A 21,833-nucleotide genomic window follows, 5' to 3' on the forward strand; every position below is an offset into this window, starting at 1 on the left:
ATGTGACCAACCGAATTATTTACTTTTACTGTGCGCACCTTGATATTTCGATATCGATACTTAACAACTTCTATCCACATCTAATAGCGGACTTTAAGTAAATGTTTTAAACTAATGAATAAATAAAAATTAATAAGTATTTGAATGAGGAGTACTTAGATCGTAAGGGAGATCCTCTGTAGTGGTGGCACGAACGACGTCATACATACCCTCACTTATATGCATATATTCTAAAAAGATTTTGTATCACTGCAACATCTGTGCCTTGTGAACGAGTTTTCTCAAGTTTTCATCTAATTATTTATATATATATATATATATATATATATATATATATATATATATATATATATATATATATATATATGTACGAACTAGTTCGCCATTGGATTATGAACTAAATTGAGCGCTCTCAGTGGTGACCGACTAGGCCCAAGATTATTAGCAGGCACGGCGACACAGCATGGCTCTGAGACCTATACTACAATGCCGAAGATCCAATGCTACTAGTTCCCACCATAATTTTTGGCGTGCCAATCAATGTGTACTATCGTATTACCGTCAAAACTAAAAAGGTGAATAGTTAGACTAGGTTTATCTGCCAGAAGCATTGTGGATACGGTAACGCAGTGTGGGCCTGACGGTCATACTGATATTGTGACGTCCGCGACAGCTATCGCCAATGTTACTATTTCCGCAATGGTCGAATCATCTATGCATACAATTTTACAACGTATGAAAATCTTGGATACCAAGCTGTATAGCGTTCACGCCCATACTGGCATAGGGATATCCGCAAAACATTTCTTGCCATGTAGATGTAAAACACGATTTTCAATGGGGAATGAAAAAAACAATTCGATTCAAACGAAGCACCCTAGTATGCATGTGATTGTAAAATATTATAACATCTCTGACAGTCATTGGAAAATCTACGTCTTTACTTGTTTGTTGCGAGATGAGATTTTGTTATTTGGTAAATTTTTAAACTAAGCAACAACGTCTAGCAATAACTATTGAATCATATATAAGCTACCGTGTATAAGCCGATCTCTCTTACTCTTTCTTTTCATTGGTTCTGTATATTTATTGATTGCCTGCCACCTCAGTTCGTCGTTTCTCTCTGGAACTGCCGCATTTCCCCTTGTCTCCACATCATCCCCTGAGTCTCTACGTTCTCTATTCACCATTCTCCCGTCTCATCCGCATTGCCGCCATCGTGTCTCACTGTCACAAACCAATGCCCATTCTTTGAAAACATCCAAATATACCAATTCCCTTTTTCCTTTTATTATTTTTTTTCATTCTCTGTTTATCTTATATCTATTTCTTTATTTTTTATTTACGTTCTATCTTTATATTTTATGATTCTTTAAATATGAAATTTTAAAAATTAAAAAACAACTTCTTCAATTTTGAGTCGCGAACATAAAGGCGATTGGTTACTTGTAAAATATATAAATAATATGATTTTTCTCTCCTTATCTCGGAAAAAATCCAAATACACTTTTCAGGAAAAAAAAATGACATTCTCGTTAGGGCAGTTCCGTAAGAGCAATTGGTAGCGAGTAATCACTTGGTTTCTATGTTTTATTTCTTTCCTGTATTCTCTTCGTACATATTTCGTGTCAACTACGCCATTTCTAGGCTCATTATTTTTTTCATTTTTCTCCTACCCTTCATACAATCTATACTTGCGTTGTAGTGTAGTCCGGACAACCTCGTGTTCCCCTTACTCCACTCTCCGTTGGTCTTTGCTTGCTTAGTGATTCGTTCGTGACTGTAAAAGCATCAGAGCGGATCTATACAGCATCCAAGCACTTGTATTTGATAAGCAAAAAAAAGTAGAGCTCGACCGCCTGAGGGATTAAAAGGGTGAGATTTGCACCCCAATGCTTTATGTTTATGTAATTGAAAAAAATAAAATGTCAAGTAAACTTCGTTTTATAACGGCTAAATTATTTTACCATCATTGGTTTTAGAAGTCATAATAGAACAAATTGTACTGAATTGGAATATGTGCTTGTTAAATGAAAAAACGGTGATTGTTTAGAAGCATAACTTTTGATATTTTCGGGCAAAACAAAATTTTCTTCAGAACTTTAGGAGTTTAATTTGTCAATTAATTTTTTTGAGTCTACACGGGAAAAAATGATGCTCAAAATTTTAATGGTTTGTAGTTTATTTTCGACTTAAAATTAGTATATTCGATACTAATATCAAACCAGGATCATTATGTATACTACAAAATGGCTATTATTTATATTAAAATTTGATACACATACAAGAGCAAAATTTGTAATTTCGTATATTAAAATTAATATGAAGAAGAATCCATAAATTGCTATTTACGATTATTACTATTTAAATAAACATAGAAAAATTCAAAAAATGAGGAACCGATAAATTAGTAAATGTACGTATTAATATATAAAGATCTAGTATACGAATTTTTCATTTTATTAGTTACCACTTATTCGATATATGTATATAATAAATTAAATTAATTTATAATAACGAATAAACAACATTTATATTAATTATTAGTCAATGGGATAGAATTTATAAAATAAGAGGTAAAAATTTCCGGTATTTTCATGAGCAAAAAATCAGTATCTAGTATACTAATTTTTTATGTTATTATTTACCACTTATTCGATTTATGTATATTGTAAATTAATTTGTAATGATGAATAAATGATATTTTAAGCGAATAATTGATCAGTGATATCGAATTTATAAAATAAAAGTTAGTAACTTTTGCAATTTTTGGCTGGAAAAATCAGTATCTAAGATAGCAATTCTTAATTTGCCCAATCATTACTTTTTAATAGATTATACCATAAATTAATAAACTTTCACTAACAAATCACGTATTATACCTAAAAGTTATAATATTTAGTTACACGGAGAAAAAAATACAGTAAAATTCACTAAAAAATATGGGAATAATTACTAAATTTAGATAGTAATCTTGAAACGATTATGATTTATATGAAAAATTCGTAAACAGATAAGTAAATTTTACTATTCCGATCAGTAAATTTTACTATATTAGAATGGAAAAAAGTAAAATTAGATTTTTATTAGCTTTTAACTTTTTATTATTATTGCTATCATTTTGATTATTATTGTTATTTATGTTATCGGTATAAGTGTTGGTGTCGATTTTTGGTTTTTTAAAAAATCACTTGTTTGAACCGAGATTCGAACCCTGATCTCCCGCGCGCGAGTCCTTTCCTATGTCTGACGGCCCGATGTCTCCTTTAGACAAAAGTTTCAGAACTTGTAATACATATTTGTATATGCTATCCCCACCAACTTTTAATTTTATCTATACATAGTAGAATTTACTATACAGATAGTGAAAAAATATAATCGTGTTAGCAAAAAATACATTGCGTACAGTAATTTGTAATATTTTGTATTGTAACAAATCCTATATTGTATTAGAATATTAACTTTCTTAAATTTGTATTTATTAAAAATACTTACAGTAAAATTTACTATACAGATAGTAATAATACAATTGTGTTATCAAAAAATATATTACGCATGATAATTTTGAATATCTTATTATGTAATTATTACTAACTAGTGAATTTTACTAAACGTTTAGCAATAATTACAATACAGAATGTATTTATTCATATCTGTTAGTAAATTTTACTATAAGATTGTAATTTTTACTATATTTTTTTCTCCGTGTACTTTTTGAAATAATTGATAGTAGTTTTTAGAAATCTACAAAGATTAGTAAACTACTTCACATTAAGCACATAATAGGATTAATTATGGTTCCTATATATTATGAGAACTATCCCTATCATAGTATGGGTACAATTCCTATACCATTATGGAAACTATTCCCATAATGGTATGGGAATAGTTTCGATACCAATATGGGTGCCGTTCCCATAATAGTATCGGAATTATTCCCATAATAGTGTGGGAAGTATTCCCATAATGGTATGGGAAGTATTCCCATAATAGTGTGGGAAGTATTCCCATAATAGTGTGGGAAGTATTCCTATAATATTATACACGGAAAATAATATGTAGTATCATTTACTACAAGATTGCAGTAAATGTGTTTGTAGTTAAAAATACCACATAAATGATAAAAGTTACTACATATGCGACAAATTTTACTAAGTTAATAAGTTGAATTCACTCCTATATTGCGGTTAATTCTACTGCACACTGCAGTAACAAATACTCCAGGCGAGAGTTGAGAGTACTACAGAAGATGCGCTTCCCGCTATTTCTCCATTTTGGGGTTAACCTGTTGTGTATACTCGATTATTAAAGCGTCTCATAAATAATCATCTGACTTTTTTCAAACCCAAAAATATATTTAGGGTAATTATTTACAAGTGGGGTCCACTCTATTTTTGGCCTTATCTTGGTGAAAAATTAATAATTTTTAATTTTATTTATTCTGCTTGTTCTTAAGGCGCATGATAAAAAATGTTGGGATAAAAAAAAAATGAAAGATTTCGATAGCTTTTTTGCTTTTAAAAGTTGGAAAAAAATCGGCTTTCATGTTTTTGGATAAAATTTTTATTTTATCTTTTGTGATAATATTGATGTATTTTTTTCTTTTCAAAGTACATAAAACAATGAACAATTTAAAAAAAAAATTGATCAATTTGATCAAAAAAAATTTAACATGGCCCAGCATGGATAGACTCCACTTGTAAATAATTACCATGTTTAATATATATAAATAACTCAATAAGTGATTTTTAAAAATAATTTATAAAAATTTTAGGTTATATACCGTTTATTTTTACGTAACTATATATCGAGTAAATTGCCCTACGATTGGAGTTACAAATACCGCATGCTGTAGCATATCTTACTTTTTTCGATAGTTGGCGCTTAACTACAATATTGTAGTAAATCTAACTACAATTTGGAGTTGTCTCATGTTATACTACAGCTTGTGGTAAATGAAACTCCAGTTGTTGTTGCCACTACTACAATTTATTTTCCGTGTACCGAAGATTGGCGAAAAAAATTTTTCGATCGTAAAGCACTCTCTGATGCTTCGCATCATGAGTCGTGCAATTACAATACGCATTGTAAATTCTGTTCGATGTATTTAAAAAATTTCTATGCCATCGATTATTTTTACCATAATTTCAAACTTCATACTGTTCTCATGCTACTATTACCAAAATAATTTTCCTATGAATTCTTTATGTAAGATTTACCGTAAAATTCTGTGAGTGTATTTGCATATAATAGTTTTTTTTTAAATGCGCACTTAATATTTTTTTGGTATTCACATTTTTTTACAATTTTGCAGTTTACTATTCACTTGGGATATTCTGGTTTGAATTTTCTAATAATGAAAAGTGTATTGTAATTTATAAATAAATGTTGAAGCTGTACTTGACAGTTTTTTTTTTTTTTTTTTTTTTTTTTTTTTATACAGGATTTGTTTTTTTGTATGATTCAATGAATATACTTCGAAACTTTTAACTATAAATTCATTTATTAAAAATAATGAATATCCCATGACTTGAATTTTTTTTAATGTCTTAATACAATGATAAAAGATCATTTTCTTATTTCATATCGATATCTTTATTTTCCCCTTTAAATTAATCACAATTTTCTATATAAGTGAAGCCACAATAAGTATATATTTATATCACTAATACTGATACTGGTTCGTAACTGAATAATCTAGGGAAGCTTAACCATATGTATATAGCTGGAAAGCAACACGCACATTTCACCCTATGATGACGCAACAATTTTCTATGCTTTACCAACTTTCATACTAATGCTCACTCATCTATATAATTAATTATTCCTCTTTTCTTTATTGTTTTATTTTTTAACATATTATCTAATAGTAAACTTTTTTAATAAATTTCTAGACCTATTGGTACTCGATTGGGTTCCCAATGGGGAACCCAACGTTGGGATGTAACGCATAGCCCAAGATGATCCCAATCGGATCATTCCTATTAAGTCCCAATTGGGTATACCCAACTATTTCTCAATTAGGCATACCCTATAGGGTTTCAATTGGGTACACCCTACAAAAACTTGAGGCCAACCCAATAAAATCCCACTAAAATCCCAACATAAAAAAAATTTGCTTCAATGAATTTTTTATTTAAATCCTCTCATTACGGTACAATTTTTTTTTTATTTATTCAACTTTCGTTATTACTGTTAATTTATATTAGTGTTAACTAACAAAAAAAATTAATTATTTCACAAATTCTCACTTTGCACGAGAAGTAATTTTTATAACCTATATTCACTATATTAGCACTTTATTAATATTTTTATCAATTATGTCGCACTGCAATAGCACTTTTTTTAATATTATTTCTATCAATTATATTGCATGGTATTGTAACTGTAAAAGATTGAAAAAATTACGCCTTTATGAGTTACTTAGAACGTTTTCCAATGTAAGAGTCACATGTATATGGGATTTGTCCATACTAGTTATTTGTTTTATGCGTGAACCTGTCTGAACTTATCTTTGCTTGTATTATAGTCACAAGATTTTGTCACCACGTGCGTCACTGGTGTTAACATATTCAACTATTCGATTTTTATCTTAACACATAATATATAAACATATGAAAGTAGTAGATATTTCATATGGATTATTTTTCCCTTAAAGTTTTAGTTTTTTTTTAAGTTTATAATTAAATTTATAATCTGCAAAAGATCAAAAATATGTTTTGCTGTTTAGTTTTTTTTTTCTTTATTTTTAAGGTTTAATCAATGTTCCCAATTCTATCCGAATTGGGTGAACCCAATCGAAATTATTTATTTTAATGTTGGGCTTACCCGATATATTCCCAATCATATCCCAATAGGGGATAACCCTATCGGGCTTGCACCATCAATAACCAATGGGGTCCCAATGCATGCTTGGGGATAATTTCTAGTCGAGATCTAACTATATTTTTTTTGTCATGACGTAACTTTCCAAAAATTTTAGCATTATCTAACTCAGCTAGTCAAGTGGTTCCAAAAATCTGATTGGCTTGAAAGTTTATACATACGATATAACGAACTGTTCTCCCATGATAACAACCGCAATTCTACACTGATCTTAATAAAACTTCCTATACTTATTATTTAGCTAAAGATTCCGATCGAAGATGAGTTAAATTGGCCCGGAACAAGTGTTAACGTTTTTAAAATGTAACTTTAACATAGAGCGTGTGTTCATTGTTTCATTTATCATAATTTTGAAAATTTTTGACAAATTCATAATAATAGTCATATTTACGTCATAATCTAAGTTTCGTGATAAAATTTAAATCCTTTTTCATTACGAACAAAAATTTACACGGGAAGAGATGGCCCCCAGCTGCATATTTAAGGGGATACGCTACCGGACCTCTTTTTCACACTCAGAAAAATAAACGGGACTATCTTTGTTGCACTCGTAGAGTAAATGACAATTTTAAAACAATTTTTTTTAGAGACGAATTAGAATTTTTGAAAATACGAAATTTCTAGCCCTCTATTGAGGTTTTAAAAAACACTAAAGACTTTTGATTTTAGGTTTCCAGTGTTTGTCCGTAAATTAAATTGAATTGAAAATCGGTTACCGTTACCCCTTAAGTAAGAAAAGTTAGGAAAGACATAACTAAAAAAGAACCAAGGAATATAGCGTGAAATACGTAAAAAATGTACTGTTTGAATACACTCGGGAAAAAATGATGCTCTAAATTTTAATAGTTTGTAATTTATTTTGGACTTAAAATTAGTATGTTCGATACTAATATCAAACCATAGATATATCATTTTAAATATAACTCAATTATTACAAATTTAACAGTGCGAATTACCTAAATAAATTGAATTTTAACATTTTTTAGCTTATTGGCCACGGAGTGACAGCACCACACCTTCGTTATTTGGAGGGATGTCGAGTGGTTATGGGCTCGGTGCTCATCATTTGCCATCGGCCTATGCACTATTAGGTCGAGGTGGTGCGGCACCTGGATTCGGAGGTCATTCCACTGCCTCAGCTCCACCACCTCCACCTCCGTATTCTCATGCAAGTCTCGGTACTTTGAGTGTTGCTGCCAGCCAGGCTGCGAGTCTAGGTAATCTATTACTTAATCAGTTCAATCCTTAAATTTAATACTTTGTTCCATATTATTAATTTATATATTTGCTTTTTTTTTCAGGTATTAATCCTGCTAGTGCTGCATGGTGGACAATGGCATCGCATTTAGCTGCTCAAGATTATTTAGCAAGGCTACAAGGAGCTGCTGGTTTACCAAGTTTTCCACCAGGCGCTGAAAGTCTTTTGCCACCATATCCTGCTTCATTACTAAATTCATCATCTTTATCATCACACAAATCTAGTAAATGTTAGTATGAATAATTTTACATTGACATTGTTTTTGTACACCTCAAGCGCAAACGCGCTGCGGGCACCTTACATCGAAATTATTTTTTCGACTAATTTAAAGAAAATTCCCTGCAAGCTTCAACTTTTAATTTCAATTTTAAATAAGATAAAAGCCCTCATTATTGACAGGGTCCCTACTATTAACATATTGTTTTAATTTATTAACTTTTTAATTAACTGTATGAATAATCACATTGCTCAATTCTTCTTATCAATTTTTTGATATTTTTAAATGGAAAAATAGTTCAATTTTATTTCTGGGAATAAATGATTCGCTGTAAAAAAATTTATTTTCCGGAGTAGACCACCATCGCTAAAATGTTTTAAATTTCTTAACAATTTGGTTTAGAGAGATCGTATTTTTAGAAACGGATTTCCTTATACAGTTCTAATGCAAGTGTATCATTCAAAATGGTTTCAGGTTATTTATAGTCTAAACAACCCCAGAATCACTGATTTAGACTGATAAATCTTAATTATCGTTTAGAAATATCAGGTGTCAATAGTCGGTACATAAAAATTCACATGTGTCAACTACCGACAGGTCACAAACTAAAGTAACTTAACCGCCTTAACATACATATCGATGTATTTATTTTAACACTCTGCTTAGTAATTTCATAATAAACAAAACATTGAATAAAAAATTCTCGAAGCACGAATAGTGTCGTCGAATTTATAAAAAAATAAAACTGTCATAGATGAATTTTTAATTGTAATTATCGTGTTTTGTCGTTTTTAATTAAAATATTTGTAATTAATTTGAACCTAATTGACGGTGGTCTTTAATCATTTTTTATAAACTGCTGCATATGCGCATTAGATCTGTCAATAATGGAGTCCATGGTATGTCAATAGTTGACTGATACTATTTTACCCTGTCAATAATACCTACACTTGACTTGTTGCTTTTAAATTAATATATTTTATATTTAGTTTATTGCTATTTAAGTAAATTAATTTAAATATACAAGTAGAATCATCAATTAAAACGTCCAATGCAAAAAAGTTGATTATATTAATTTTAAATACGATAAAAAAAATTCAAACAATCACAGACATTCTTATAGTGTCAATAATGGGGGCTTTAAATTCGACCCAATGGCTTTTAATTTTAATTTTAAATCAGTAATTAATTTTCTTTTTATTAATTTAACCCATTCATGACAATACGAAGAACAAATTCGAGAATTATAGACCAGTGTGTATTCAGTCGAATCTGCCTAAGCTATTAGAAAGTAAAATTTATTGTTTCTTGATATATTTTAATATGGTAACTAATTGTTTACTTACAGCTAAGTCAAGCAAGAGTCACAAACCAGCTACAAGCAGCAGTAGCATTAGTAATACAAGTAATACGATCACTCCAAGTCATACAAGTAGCTCATCAGTGACTCTAGCAACAAATACTACAACTCATACCAGTAATTCAACCCCATCAACGAGTAGTACACCGACGACTCAAACAAACGTTGTTAGGTAGTTTTATTTATTTATTCATCATCAAACGTTCATAAATTATTTAATTAATTATTTGAAGCATAATTTTTTACTTCAGCAATTTAAATTTTAATGGAATTAATTGATTTATTTGAAAAATATTTTTTAATCGGAACCCGAGTCAAAAAATTAGATCTGTTTTTAAATGAATGATAAATTCAAATATTTTTTCTTTAATTCAAGTTTATAAATCGTATTTATTTTATATAGGAATTTAATCTGTTTTTGCCCGTACTATTCCTTATCCAGACCAAAATCAGACTTATTTTCGTATGATATTTAGTCTGTTTTAAATCGGGTTTAGACTAAAAACAGACTTTTTTATTATAATTATTTGCCTGTGTTCAATTGTTTTTAAGGACAAAAACAGACTTTATTTACTATAATTTTTAGTCTGCTTTTAATCGGTTTCAGATCTAAAACTGGACTTTTTATAAATATAAATAATAATCATAAAAATCTAGATTTATAAATTTATTTTAATTTTTTGGTATTTGAAACATACTAATGCGCTTCACGAATAAGATGTCACAAGAATTTTGATGTTTTCTACTGCCAAAATATTTTTGATTTCATCCAGTAAATAAGAAATATTTCTTGACATTTTAAGAGTTTTTTTCTCACTTTTATTCAATGCTATAAATATGCAGTCAAGACAACTAAAAATTAAGCTGTCAAACTTTCATTAACTGCGGACATTTTTAAACAAAAGATACTAAGTAAATAGTAAACAAAAAATAATCAATTCTGCAGCTCAATTTTTGTTTTATAAATATTGGCCATAAATAAAAATCTTCTAAGTCCATGATTAAATCCAGTTTTGTCCTTGCAAATTTTCAGAACTAAAATTCTTAAAGTTCAAGAATTAATGTAGTTTTGTCTGCCCGTAACGCAATTGTTTCTTAGAACAATAGGTCGAAAACAGCTTAAAATTTTTGTAAAAGATAAAAAAAAACCGATCGAATAATTCAATTAGACTAAAATTAGATGAAATTTTCCGACCCGGGAAGACTTGTGTGTCGTTTATTGAGTAAGGTGCGATTTCTCGACAAAATATCCTCATAATATATTAAAGATTCTTATTTTTTTTTCTTTAATTGCTACACTGAGAGAAAAAAAATGATATTTCTTGTTATCATAAATACTCAAAATAAGTAATTTTTTTGTAAAATTAAATCAATAATTTTCATTTTAAAAAAACTGTTGCTGCACTTTAGTAATTAATTTCTAGACGCGTTACTTACTTGAGACAAACAAATACTTTTTCAATTTAGTTGATACTTTTGCAAATGTATTACAATTAAAAACTTCAATAAACCAATTATTTGGTTGAATAAAAAAAAAATGAATTGAAAAAAGATATAATAGGGTGGCCACAAAGAAATGATTTTAAAATTTGCTGATATTTCCCAGTTTCCCAGTAAAGTTTTTCACATTTTTCCCTGATTTAGAAATTTTATTCGTATCATTTAGATATTCAAAGTTTTTATCATATTTTCATTTTTAATAAATAAATTTGATAATTGAATCATGCGAGAAACCATAAAAAATGGCAATAAAATAAATTTATATTGCCTAGTTTTAATTATTTGATGTTAAAAATGCGCAAGTTAAAATATTTAATAAGAAATGTAATGATTAAAATAAATTCAAAATACACTGGTTACAAAAATTAAGGGATGCTAAAAAAATTTCAAATTTTTTAGTAATTTTCAACAGGTTGTAACTCGAAGGAAAATGGTCGTACGACATTTTAAAATAAATAATAGCCATTCTGTAATATACATAATGATCCTGGTTTGATATTAGTATCAAATAGACTAATTTTAAGTCGAAAATAAACTACAAACTTTTTCATGATACCAGAATCGAAACTTGAAGTTTCAGAGTCTCTACAGGTCGTCGAAACAAGCTAATTTCAAGCCGATTCTGCACAACTGCTAGCAAATTCGTAATTCACAAATCCCTTCACAGCGGGCAGAAACAATTGTGTTTCTTCCCTTGGAAAGAAACACAATTGTTTCTGCCTTGTGTTAAATATATTTAATGTTCATTTGCAGCCTTACTACTCTCATTTGTTTACTTGTCACTTCAGTTTACTCATTTCATTTTTTAAGTGACAGTTTTAATTACCCAAATAAAATTACTAAGAAATAAGTGCAAATAATATTTTTGTATTATTTACTATCTAATAAGTGACTGTAAATCACAAATTTCTCATTCTCTAACAGTTCTCCTTATCATGGGCTTGAAATTAACTTGTTTCTTACTAGCTGCTGACACTGAATCTTCAAGTTCCGATACAGGATATCATGAAAAATATAATGTGTGACTCAGGATAAAACACGATTTCAGACTGCGGGTGATGTCAGCCAACCTCACCTTAGTCTGAAATCGTCTTGTTTCATCCCTTGTCACACAATATACTATTAAAATATTAAGCATCATTTTTTCCGTGTGAATTAAATAATTAAGAATACGTCGATCTTTTTCACTCTAAAAACAAATTTCATAAACGTGAACTCGGCTCTTAATGAATACTGAAATTTATGTGAAGTAAAAGTATGCTTCAAAGGATTAAATTGTCTTTAAAGAATATTACATAAAAATAACGTACTATAGTAATATTATTTTTAAATGGCAACCAGTAATTCGCCTCCAAAGGAAGGAAGGTAACATAATTTAAGAAAATAATTTTAAATATTAATTATATTTTATACTAATGACGTTATGATTTTAGCTCGGATTTCAGTGATCCCAATAGTATATTGGGTGGAGTTAGATTACCTCCAGACACAGAAATAATAAAATATACATCGAGTATAGTAGGGCCGAAAATTCCCGGAACAACGAATCGCGGTCGAAAGAAAACTATATCTCTTGATACCCCAAGTGTCAGCGTTCACCCTCCGTCAGTGCAAGCGATTGGTTCTCAGCAGACCAACACAACCTCATCCCTAATAATGGAGCCTCGAAAATTTAATCGTTCATCAGGGGTATTCATTTTTGTTATTTGCATTTTAATATCAAAAGGAAAAATGAATCTAAAATAAAAAAATTTTCATCTCTACAGAATGAATCGAATGAATATCGAGAGCCTGTAGATCGTGTCGAAGTTATTAAACTGCCAGTACATTCGACGAATGGATCAGTTTTACCTGCGCCGCCTTTGTACACTACCAGCAACATGAACAATTCAAATGACACTGATGCTCCTTTGAATCTTTCTCTAAAACCAGCATCTACGAGTAGCAGTCCGCTGATATCAGGCAATCAATCTCTTAGTCAGTTGAGTAATCTCAGTCAGTCATTGCTGGCATCTGACCGTACGTGTAAGTATTTTTTTTTTAATTTTATTAAACAAAAATTCTAAAAACTGCTTGACCCTGCAGGCCATCCCCAAAACTTCTTCAATAATTATTTGATACTGTCACGGAAAAAGAAAAGTAGTTAGTTTTCCCAGAGCGAGAATCTTTATCATCCCTGTTAATAACATCGATAAGGGTTCCAGCTTAAATTCCTACATGGGTTCAGGGTTGCGAATTCTTTAATGAGAATATTTGCAATTAAAAATTAAATTTTTAATCCTTAATTGTCATTATATCGATTAAAATTACCTGATTAATTTTTAATTCAACAACTTGAATTAAAAAATTTAAAAATTAATTTTAATCCAGAGACGTGGGATTCAAAATTTTAAAATTGATATTTAATTCGGAACGAGAAATTCAAAATTAAAAAATTAATTTAAATGTACACACGTGGGATTCAAAATCGAAAAACTCATTTTTAATCAGACAAGTCAAATTAAAAATTTAAAAATTAGTTTTTAAATTAACACGTGGGTTTAAAATTTCTCAAATTCTAATTCAGAAACGTGGGATTAAAAATTAAAAAATTACTTGTTAATTCAAACACGTGGGATCAAAAATTGGAAATTACTTTTTAATTTAGATACGGTACGCAATCAGATAAGTAATCAAGACAAAAAATTTGACGGCACTTATAACAGGAAAGAATACTGTTTTACTTGACCTTCAAGTTTAAATATTTTTAAACTTACTCTTGATCGTCAGATATAATAGAATTCGAAATAAAAAGATCATTCATAGTTGAGACATTTGAGAATTAAATTTTTTGAATAATTTTCAGGGTAAACAGAGAATTTAAAACTAAAACAACACTAATCCAATGTACGGAATTTAAAACTTTTTATTTAATATTTGATATGATAATTGAAAATTAAAAAACGGAATGTAATTTTTTAATCCCCATTAGCTATGGTTAATTAAAATTTTTGATTTACTTTTCAATTATTAAATATGGAATTTGAGATTAGAAATAAATTTTCGAATCTGGTTTTCCGAATTGAAATTGTTCATTTAATGTTTTATTTTAAAACGTAGATTTAAAAACTAAGCCATGAAATTCTAACGCTACTTTACGAATTAAGAATTTGAAATTTAATTTTTAATTGAAAAATGTAGGATTAAAAATTAAAAAATTATTTTTAATTCTAAGATATAGAATTAAGAATTAAAAAATCATTTTTAATTTGTTGTTTTTGAATTATGAAATATTAAAAAATATTTAATTGAAGCACTAATGCAATTACAAATTTAATGCGCTATTTGCAACCCTGGATTCCACAACATTTTATAGAACTTTTTCGATTTTATGTAACAGAATCTTAACCAATTCAATACAATTTCTAAAAATTTTATAGAATTCGATGAAAAGTTTATTAAATTTTTCAAAAAAATTCATGAAACTTTATAAAGATTTATAGAATTCCATAAATTTTATAAAAATTACATAAAAAGTTAAATAAAAAAATTTTTCCTCGGGTATTTTAATTTATTTATAAATTTTTCACGTAGAAAATTCAGTCCCTAAAAAAACTAGTGATAAAAGCAATGATATGCACATCTACCTACCACACACTCTACGTTTTATATACATTTATTACAAACATTTTTAAAATATAGTTTTCAAAAAATGTACCTGTTCCTTCAACATCACGGCTTGATTTCTAATCCAAATATGAAATTTGAGATTAGAAATAAATTTTCGAATCTGGTTTTCCGAATTGAAATTGTTTATTTAATGTTTTATTTTAAAACCTAGATTTAAAAACTAAGCCATTACATTCTAACGCTACTTTACAAATTAAGAATTTGAAATTTAATTTTTAATTAAAAAATGTAGGATTAAAAATTAAAAAATAATTTTCAATTTGTTGTTTTTGGATTATGAAATATAAAAAAAAATTGATTGAAGCATTAATGCAATTCTAAATTTAATGCGCTATTCGCAACCCTACATGGGTTCTCACATGGTGTTTTCGGATATATTTCCTCAGATTTCCTCTAGATTTTTCAATCAGATTGAATTGGAGTTTTTTATCAGAGCCAATTAATTCTGTTTGAATGTTTATTTCAAATTGAATCCGATTAAGTTTCAATCGGATTTAATCAGAGTTCTTGTGGCTACTAGGTGTCACTTTAAATTCACATACTGAGGAAATTAAAAATTATAATAAATTTATTTTTTGCTGCTAATAAAAACAATCTAATAAATTTTTTAGCCCGAAGAAAGCCCGGGCCGAAACCGCGGCGAGTACCTCAAAATTCAGGATCCGTCTCGGCCTCATCAAGCCCATCATTGGCACAAATTTTTAATGCAGCTGATTCGCCACAACGTCCAAGTAGCGGAAGTGAAGAAAGTGAAAGCACAATCCATCATAAAGATGGTAGACCAAGAAATTTAGGACGTGGTGTTTCTAAACCGAAAAAAAATACAGTTGCATCTTTACTAGCGCAAAGTCGAGCACTTGGTATCAAGCCAACGCCAGCATTCGACCCAAACATTCCAATTTCACATCAAGTATCGCTATTAAGATCCAATATTCTTGCGGCTCAACTTCATGCGACTGCTACTTTACAATGTGATGACAAAAATCAAGTAAGAATCGTTTCGTTTTCATTTACTTTTACTTTCACTTTCTATGCTCATAATTAGGGACAAGATTTTTGCCTTTATTTTTAATGAATGGTTAGAATTTTTTACATTACGGTGAAAATATTGGTCTTATAAAGAAAGTTTTTAAACAAAAGTTGTAGGAAATTTAATTTTCGAACAAAAATGTCTTGTATGATTTTTTTATACGAGCAATATTTTCAACACAATTCCAAAATTAACATTCATAATGAACGATTCAAATTTTTGATAATTATAAAAATCTCAATTTTGAGATTACGGCTTTCCTATCAGTTTTCTGAAAAAATTGTAAGAGACATTTTGTTTAGAAAATTAAATTTCCTACAACTTTTGTTTAGACAATTTTTCTACCCGACCAATATTTTCAATGCAATTCCAAAATTAAGATTGATTTCTGAGTGATTTTAAGAGCTTGACACAAGTAGCTTACACGAAAATTTTAAATCGATCTACTATTTAACACTTTGAAAGTATTATCTAGTACAAAAATTTAAATAATTATAATTTATCAAGTGTTATTTTAAAATTAACACAAAATTTATGATGAAACGTCAATCGATAGTTACGGAAAAATTATTAGAAAAATGAAAGTGAAATCGAAACTTTATAAAAGTCAATTGAACATGAAAATTTTTACTATCAATAAATCAAAATTTTCATTAACTAAAAGCTGGAATGTGTATACAGTCAAAAATTTTCCGTACTTGGATAAAGAAAAAAGTCTGTGTTAAAAATTTTATGTTAAATATTTAACATTTTTGTGTGTTAATTTAACATACTGCTTTTGTGTTGTTCGATCAGTTCATTTTTAACACAAAAACATGTTAATTGAAACAGAAGGAACATTTACTCAGTGTTACTGTCCAAACAAGTGTTAACACTTTTTAAATTTAACTTTAACATAGAGCGCGTGTTAATTCATTAAAGTAACACTAAGAATGTGTTAAATTTACCATAGTCGTTTGTTAAGTTTATATATACACAAATTTTGATAAGTATCAAAATCACACAAATAAAAGTGTTTAATCAACACTTTACATGTGTTGCAGATAACATTTGAATGTGTAAAATTTTTAGAATTATTAACAGAGAATATTAACAATTTTTTGCGTTACTTTTAATTTTTTTTGTTATTTTTTTTCACACAAATAAAAAAAGATAAAACGATTCAAAAATTTGTGTATAATATTTCTTTAACACAAACTATTTGTATTGAATTTCGATACTAAATTTGTGTTAAAATTTTAGCAAAAAATTAGGGTAATACGAGAAGTAAATTCATCCCTTTTTAAGTATCAATAGCAACACAAAAAAAAAGTTGACTCTTACATTTTATTTTCGTACCATAGAGATTAATTAAATATAATTTATATTTTGTTTTGAAGTTATCAAAAGTGATAACAATTATTGTTTAACATTGAACTATCTTTTTATAGAAAAAAATTATTTCATTAGAGTCTAGATTAAAAAAAAATCACATAATATTTCATATCAGTTGTAAGTAGTAAGTCAGTTAATTGCTTTCATAAAAACAAAAAAATATTTTTATTTAGCGAAGAAATAATTTTACGCAACACATTAAACTGTGTTAATTTAACGCAAAATAATCCATACGAAAAATTTAACACAACTACACAATATTTTAAACTGAATAAATCGTGTTAACTTTAAAAATAACACTTAATAAATCTTGATAATTTTGATCTTTGTACAAAGTAACACTTCTCAAGTGTTAATTATGTGCAAATTTAACATAAAAAATTTAACACACATACACAATATTTTTTACTGTGTAAATTTTTTGTTAACTCTGAAAAGAACACTTAAAAAATTATAATAATCTCGATCTCTATATAAATTAACACTTCTTAAGTGTTAATTATGTGAAAATTTAACATAAAAAATTTAACACATGAACAATATTTTTTACTGTGTAAATTTTTTGTTAACTCTGAAAATAACACTTAAAAAATTATTATAATCTCGATCTCTATATAAATTAACACTTCTTAAGTGTTAACTGTGTCTAAATTTAACATTAATAATTTAACACAGATTCACTATTTTTTACTGTTTAAACTTTGCATTAACTTTAAAGTAACACTTGATAAATATTAATAATTTTGATGTCTATATAAATTAACACTTATCAAGTGTTGAATATGTGTAAATTTAAGATAAAAAATTTAACACAGATACACAATATCTATTACTATGTAGGCATTCAAATACTAAATTCATTTGTTTCTTTGTTTTAAATATATTTTTATATGAAAAAATTAAAGCTTTAATTATAATTGTTTTATTTAATTTTCACTTCGAGGCACCGTTTGATCGATTGGGAAAATTTAAAGTTACATTATTTAAGTTTTTATGATTTAAAATTTTAAAAATTATTTCCAATGTAGCGTTCGTTGCAGGAAAAAATGAAAAACAAATTACTGGAGGTGTCAGGTGAAGAAAGTAACATGGATGTTACCAGTGAAAGCGGAAGTAACACAGATGTACTGACTGACACGGATGACGACAATCCCGATGGTACATCTAGCGCCAAAAGACGAAAATTGAATCCCAGTGATAAAGATCTGCAGGTTCCATTAGAACGCGGGTGGAAGAGGGAAACAATCATCAAAGGTTTAGGAAAAACAGGAATTATTAAGGGTGACGTTTTATACTACAGTCCATGTGGTAAAACATTTAGAAACAGTACTGATTTGAATAAAGTAATTATACATAAATATCAAAACAAATTTATTTGTCGATTATAAATCCTTAGTTTATTTTAATATTTCTTTATTCTTTTTTAGTTTCTCGAGCTACAAAATTCAATTGAAATAACGCCGGGAAATTTTTCATTTTCATCTCGTCCTCTTGTTGGTGAATTTTTGCAGCCAACGATGGGGTTAGCTGAAGCTGAATTTGTGAGATTAGGAGCGCAAGAAGTTGCACGAAGGTTAGATGAACTTAAAGCTGCTGGTGGTTTTAGAGATTTACGAATTAATAATCAATATGAACGAGACAAACTTGCCTACGCAAAAAAACTCGCTAAAGAAGAAGCGCAGCGACATAAAGAGCAAGCGAGGTAATGGGAATTTTTACTTTTATTGTTTATTTTTGCACACCTCAAACGCGAAGCGAATCTCTGATTATAAACTCCGATTGAATCTAATTGAAACTCAATCGGACACTTTTTCTGATTCAGAACTCCGATTAAATCCGATTAAATATAATTGAAACTTAATCGGGCTTCTATTAGATCCAACCGGAAACAAATATTCAATGAGAATTGCTCGAGATCGTTCCAAGTATCCGATCGAAATTTTTCTATCAGATTGCATTAGATTTCATCAGGAAATAAGAAATTTATTTTCCGATTAAATCCGATAGAATTTTTTTAATCAGATTCAATGGGACATCTACACCGGGAGACATTTTTATTACATAGTAATACAATTTATTTGTATTTAGTAAAGCACATAAGGTAAAAGCCCTTATATCCGTTCAGTACCATTAGTCGCTCACTTTGACTGTTTAAGGCTTTTTTTTATAAGTTCTATAAAAAAAATACAACTAAAAATATTATTATTGATAAATAAGTATTTGTGAATCTTAATATATTAAAATATCATGTATCAAATTATTTTATAATAGATTATGAATTTAAATTGAATGACTGTTTTCAAAATCGCGCTTAGCCGGGCATTTTTTATTTTAACGTTCATTCGTTAGATTAAATTGAGGCTACGTCAAATTTTTCAAGAATTGTTATAACTATATCTTATTAAATACATTTTTAAAATTCATGAAATTTTATATTATCAATGAATAAAGTAGTGTAATTTATAAATTATTTGTCCAAATCAGTAAACTTATCATAGTTTAATTGATATTGTCTTTGAGCGATTATAGGGCCATGTGTTAATCAAGTAATGGTACATCGCAACTTTTAGTGAGCGACTATGGGTACACTCAAGGACCTTATTTAAAAAATTAATAATAATTAATTATCAACATTATTCCTCAAACTTAAATTTTATTCTAATATTTAAAACTATAAAAAAGAAATATGGTTTTTTATTTTATTCATTAATTTACATTGAGTGATTCAATCTCACACCCATGAAAAGTGAGCGGGTATAGAGGCTTTTACCTTATTATGGTAATGCACAAATAAAACACTTACTAAATACAAATAAAAATTTTATTAAAATCCCGTTTCAAATTTTATTAGTATTTAATACGTGTTTATTAATATACTAAATGAATTAATAATAGGTATTATTAATAAATGAATATGTGAAATCTAAAAATTCGTTGTATTTCATAGATGGATTGACATTGAAAAATGTTTTTACAGATAAATTTATTTATTAGCAGTAAATAATATCAAAATATTAAGAGTCATTCTTAGATTTGAGGTAAAAAGTCTTAACTAGATTAGAATCTTAAATTTTGAACTTCGGGTGATTTTCGATACGTGGATATTTTTTTAAAATCACATAAATTAAGGTAAAAGCCCCTATTATTGACAGGAATACTACTATTGACATATTATTTTAATTTATTAATTTTTTTATTAACTGTATGAATAATCACATTACTCAATTCTCCTTATCAATTTTTTGATAGTTTTAAATGGAAAAATAGTTCAATTTTATTTCCGGGAATAAATTATTCGCTGTAAAAAAAATTTATTTTCCCGAGTAGACCACCATCGCTAGAATGTTTTGAATTTCTTAATAATTTCGTATAGAGTGATCGTATTTTTAGAAACGGATTCCTCTATACAGTTCTAATGTAAGTGTATTATTAAAAATTGTTTTAGGTTATTTATAGTCTAAATAAACCCAGAACCATTGATTTAGACTGATAAATCTTAATTATCATTTAAAAATATCGGGTGTCAATAGTCGGTACATAAAAATTCACGTGTGTCAACTAGCGACAGGTCACAAATACAAATGTTAACACGCTGTCTAGTAATTCCATAATAAACAAAACATTGAATAAAAAATTGCCGAAGCAAGAATAGTGTCGTCGAATTTATAAAAAAACAAAACTGTGTCCTAGATAAATTTTTAATTGTAATTATCGTATTTTGTCCTTTTTACTTAAAATATTTATAATTAATTTGAACCTAAATGACGGTGGTCTTTAATCTTTTTTTATAAACTGCTGCGTATGCGCATTAGACCTGTCAATAATAGGATCCATGGTATGTCAAGAGTTGGCTCTGATACTATTTTACCCCGCCAATAATACCTACACTCGACTTGTTGGTTTTAAATTAATATATTTCTTATTTGATTTATTGCTATTTAGGTAAAGTAATTTAAATATACAAGTAGAGTCATCAATTAAAAAGTCCAATGCAAAAAAGTTGATTATATTAATTTTAAATACGATTAAGAAATTCAAACAATCACAGACATTCTTATAGTGTCAATAATAGGGGCTTTTACCTTATCTCAATGATACGAATACAATTTCTGAATCAGAGAAAAATGTTAAGAACTTTTACTGGAAAATTGGGAAATCTGAGAATTTTTAAATCATTTCATTTAGGCCACTTTAATTAATTACCCGGATTATTACATGAGTGTTTGAGGTGTGCGATTTTGGATTTTTTAAATTTTTTTCTTCATTTTTTTTTTCTTAAGTTTATAATCGGCTTGTAATAATTGTCATTCTGTCAACATGTAGATTACTTAAAGAACAAGAAAAATCAGAGAGACAAGAAGCCGTAAGAAGAGAGCGTGAGATTAGAAATCAACAATTATTGGAGGTGAGTAAAAGCGACTTGAAATATTAAAGTTCTTTTTTTATTTTCTCAAATTTAGTCGAGAAATAGTTTTAAAAAAACGTGTGTTCGACTTAAATCTAGTTTTGTTATATTTGTAACCAATCATTCTTTTCTACT

At 28.2% G+C, this 21,833-nt stretch overlaps 1 protein-coding gene across 8 annotated transcripts in view; it reads left to right on the forward strand.

Moving 5' to 3' along the window:
• LOC103574240 (bromodomain adjacent to zinc finger domain protein 2B) overlaps positions 1–21,833 on the forward strand; it is a 109,279-nt gene that overhangs the window by 47,908 nt on the left and 39,538 nt on the right. For 7 of the 8 annotated variants that reach the window (XM_014443529.2, XM_053739721.1, XM_014443526.2 and 4 more), the window contains 9 exons: positions 7,872–8,102; positions 8,187–8,372; positions 9,709–9,892; positions 12,654–12,909; positions 12,987–13,245; positions 15,501–15,877; positions 18,322–18,636; positions 18,721–18,995; positions 21,617–21,698. In XM_014443529.2, coding sequence (XP_014299015.1) covers positions 7,872–8,102; positions 8,187–8,372; positions 9,709–9,892; positions 12,654–12,909; positions 12,987–13,245; positions 15,501–15,877; positions 18,322–18,636; positions 18,721–18,995; positions 21,617–21,698 — 2,165 coding nt within the window. The remainder of the gene's footprint in view (positions 1–7,871; positions 8,103–8,186; positions 8,373–9,708; positions 9,893–12,653; positions 12,910–12,986; positions 13,246–15,500; positions 15,878–18,321; positions 18,637–18,720; positions 18,996–21,616; positions 21,699–21,833) is intronic. The other variant, XM_014443528.2, reaches the window with a different exon arrangement.

This window comes from Microplitis demolitor, chromosome 6, assembly GCF_026212275.2.
Source record: "Microplitis demolitor isolate Queensland-Clemson2020A chromosome 6, iyMicDemo2.1a, whole genome shotgun sequence".
Classification (NCBI taxonomy): domain Eukaryota; kingdom Metazoa; phylum Arthropoda; class Insecta; order Hymenoptera; family Braconidae; genus Microplitis; species Microplitis demolitor.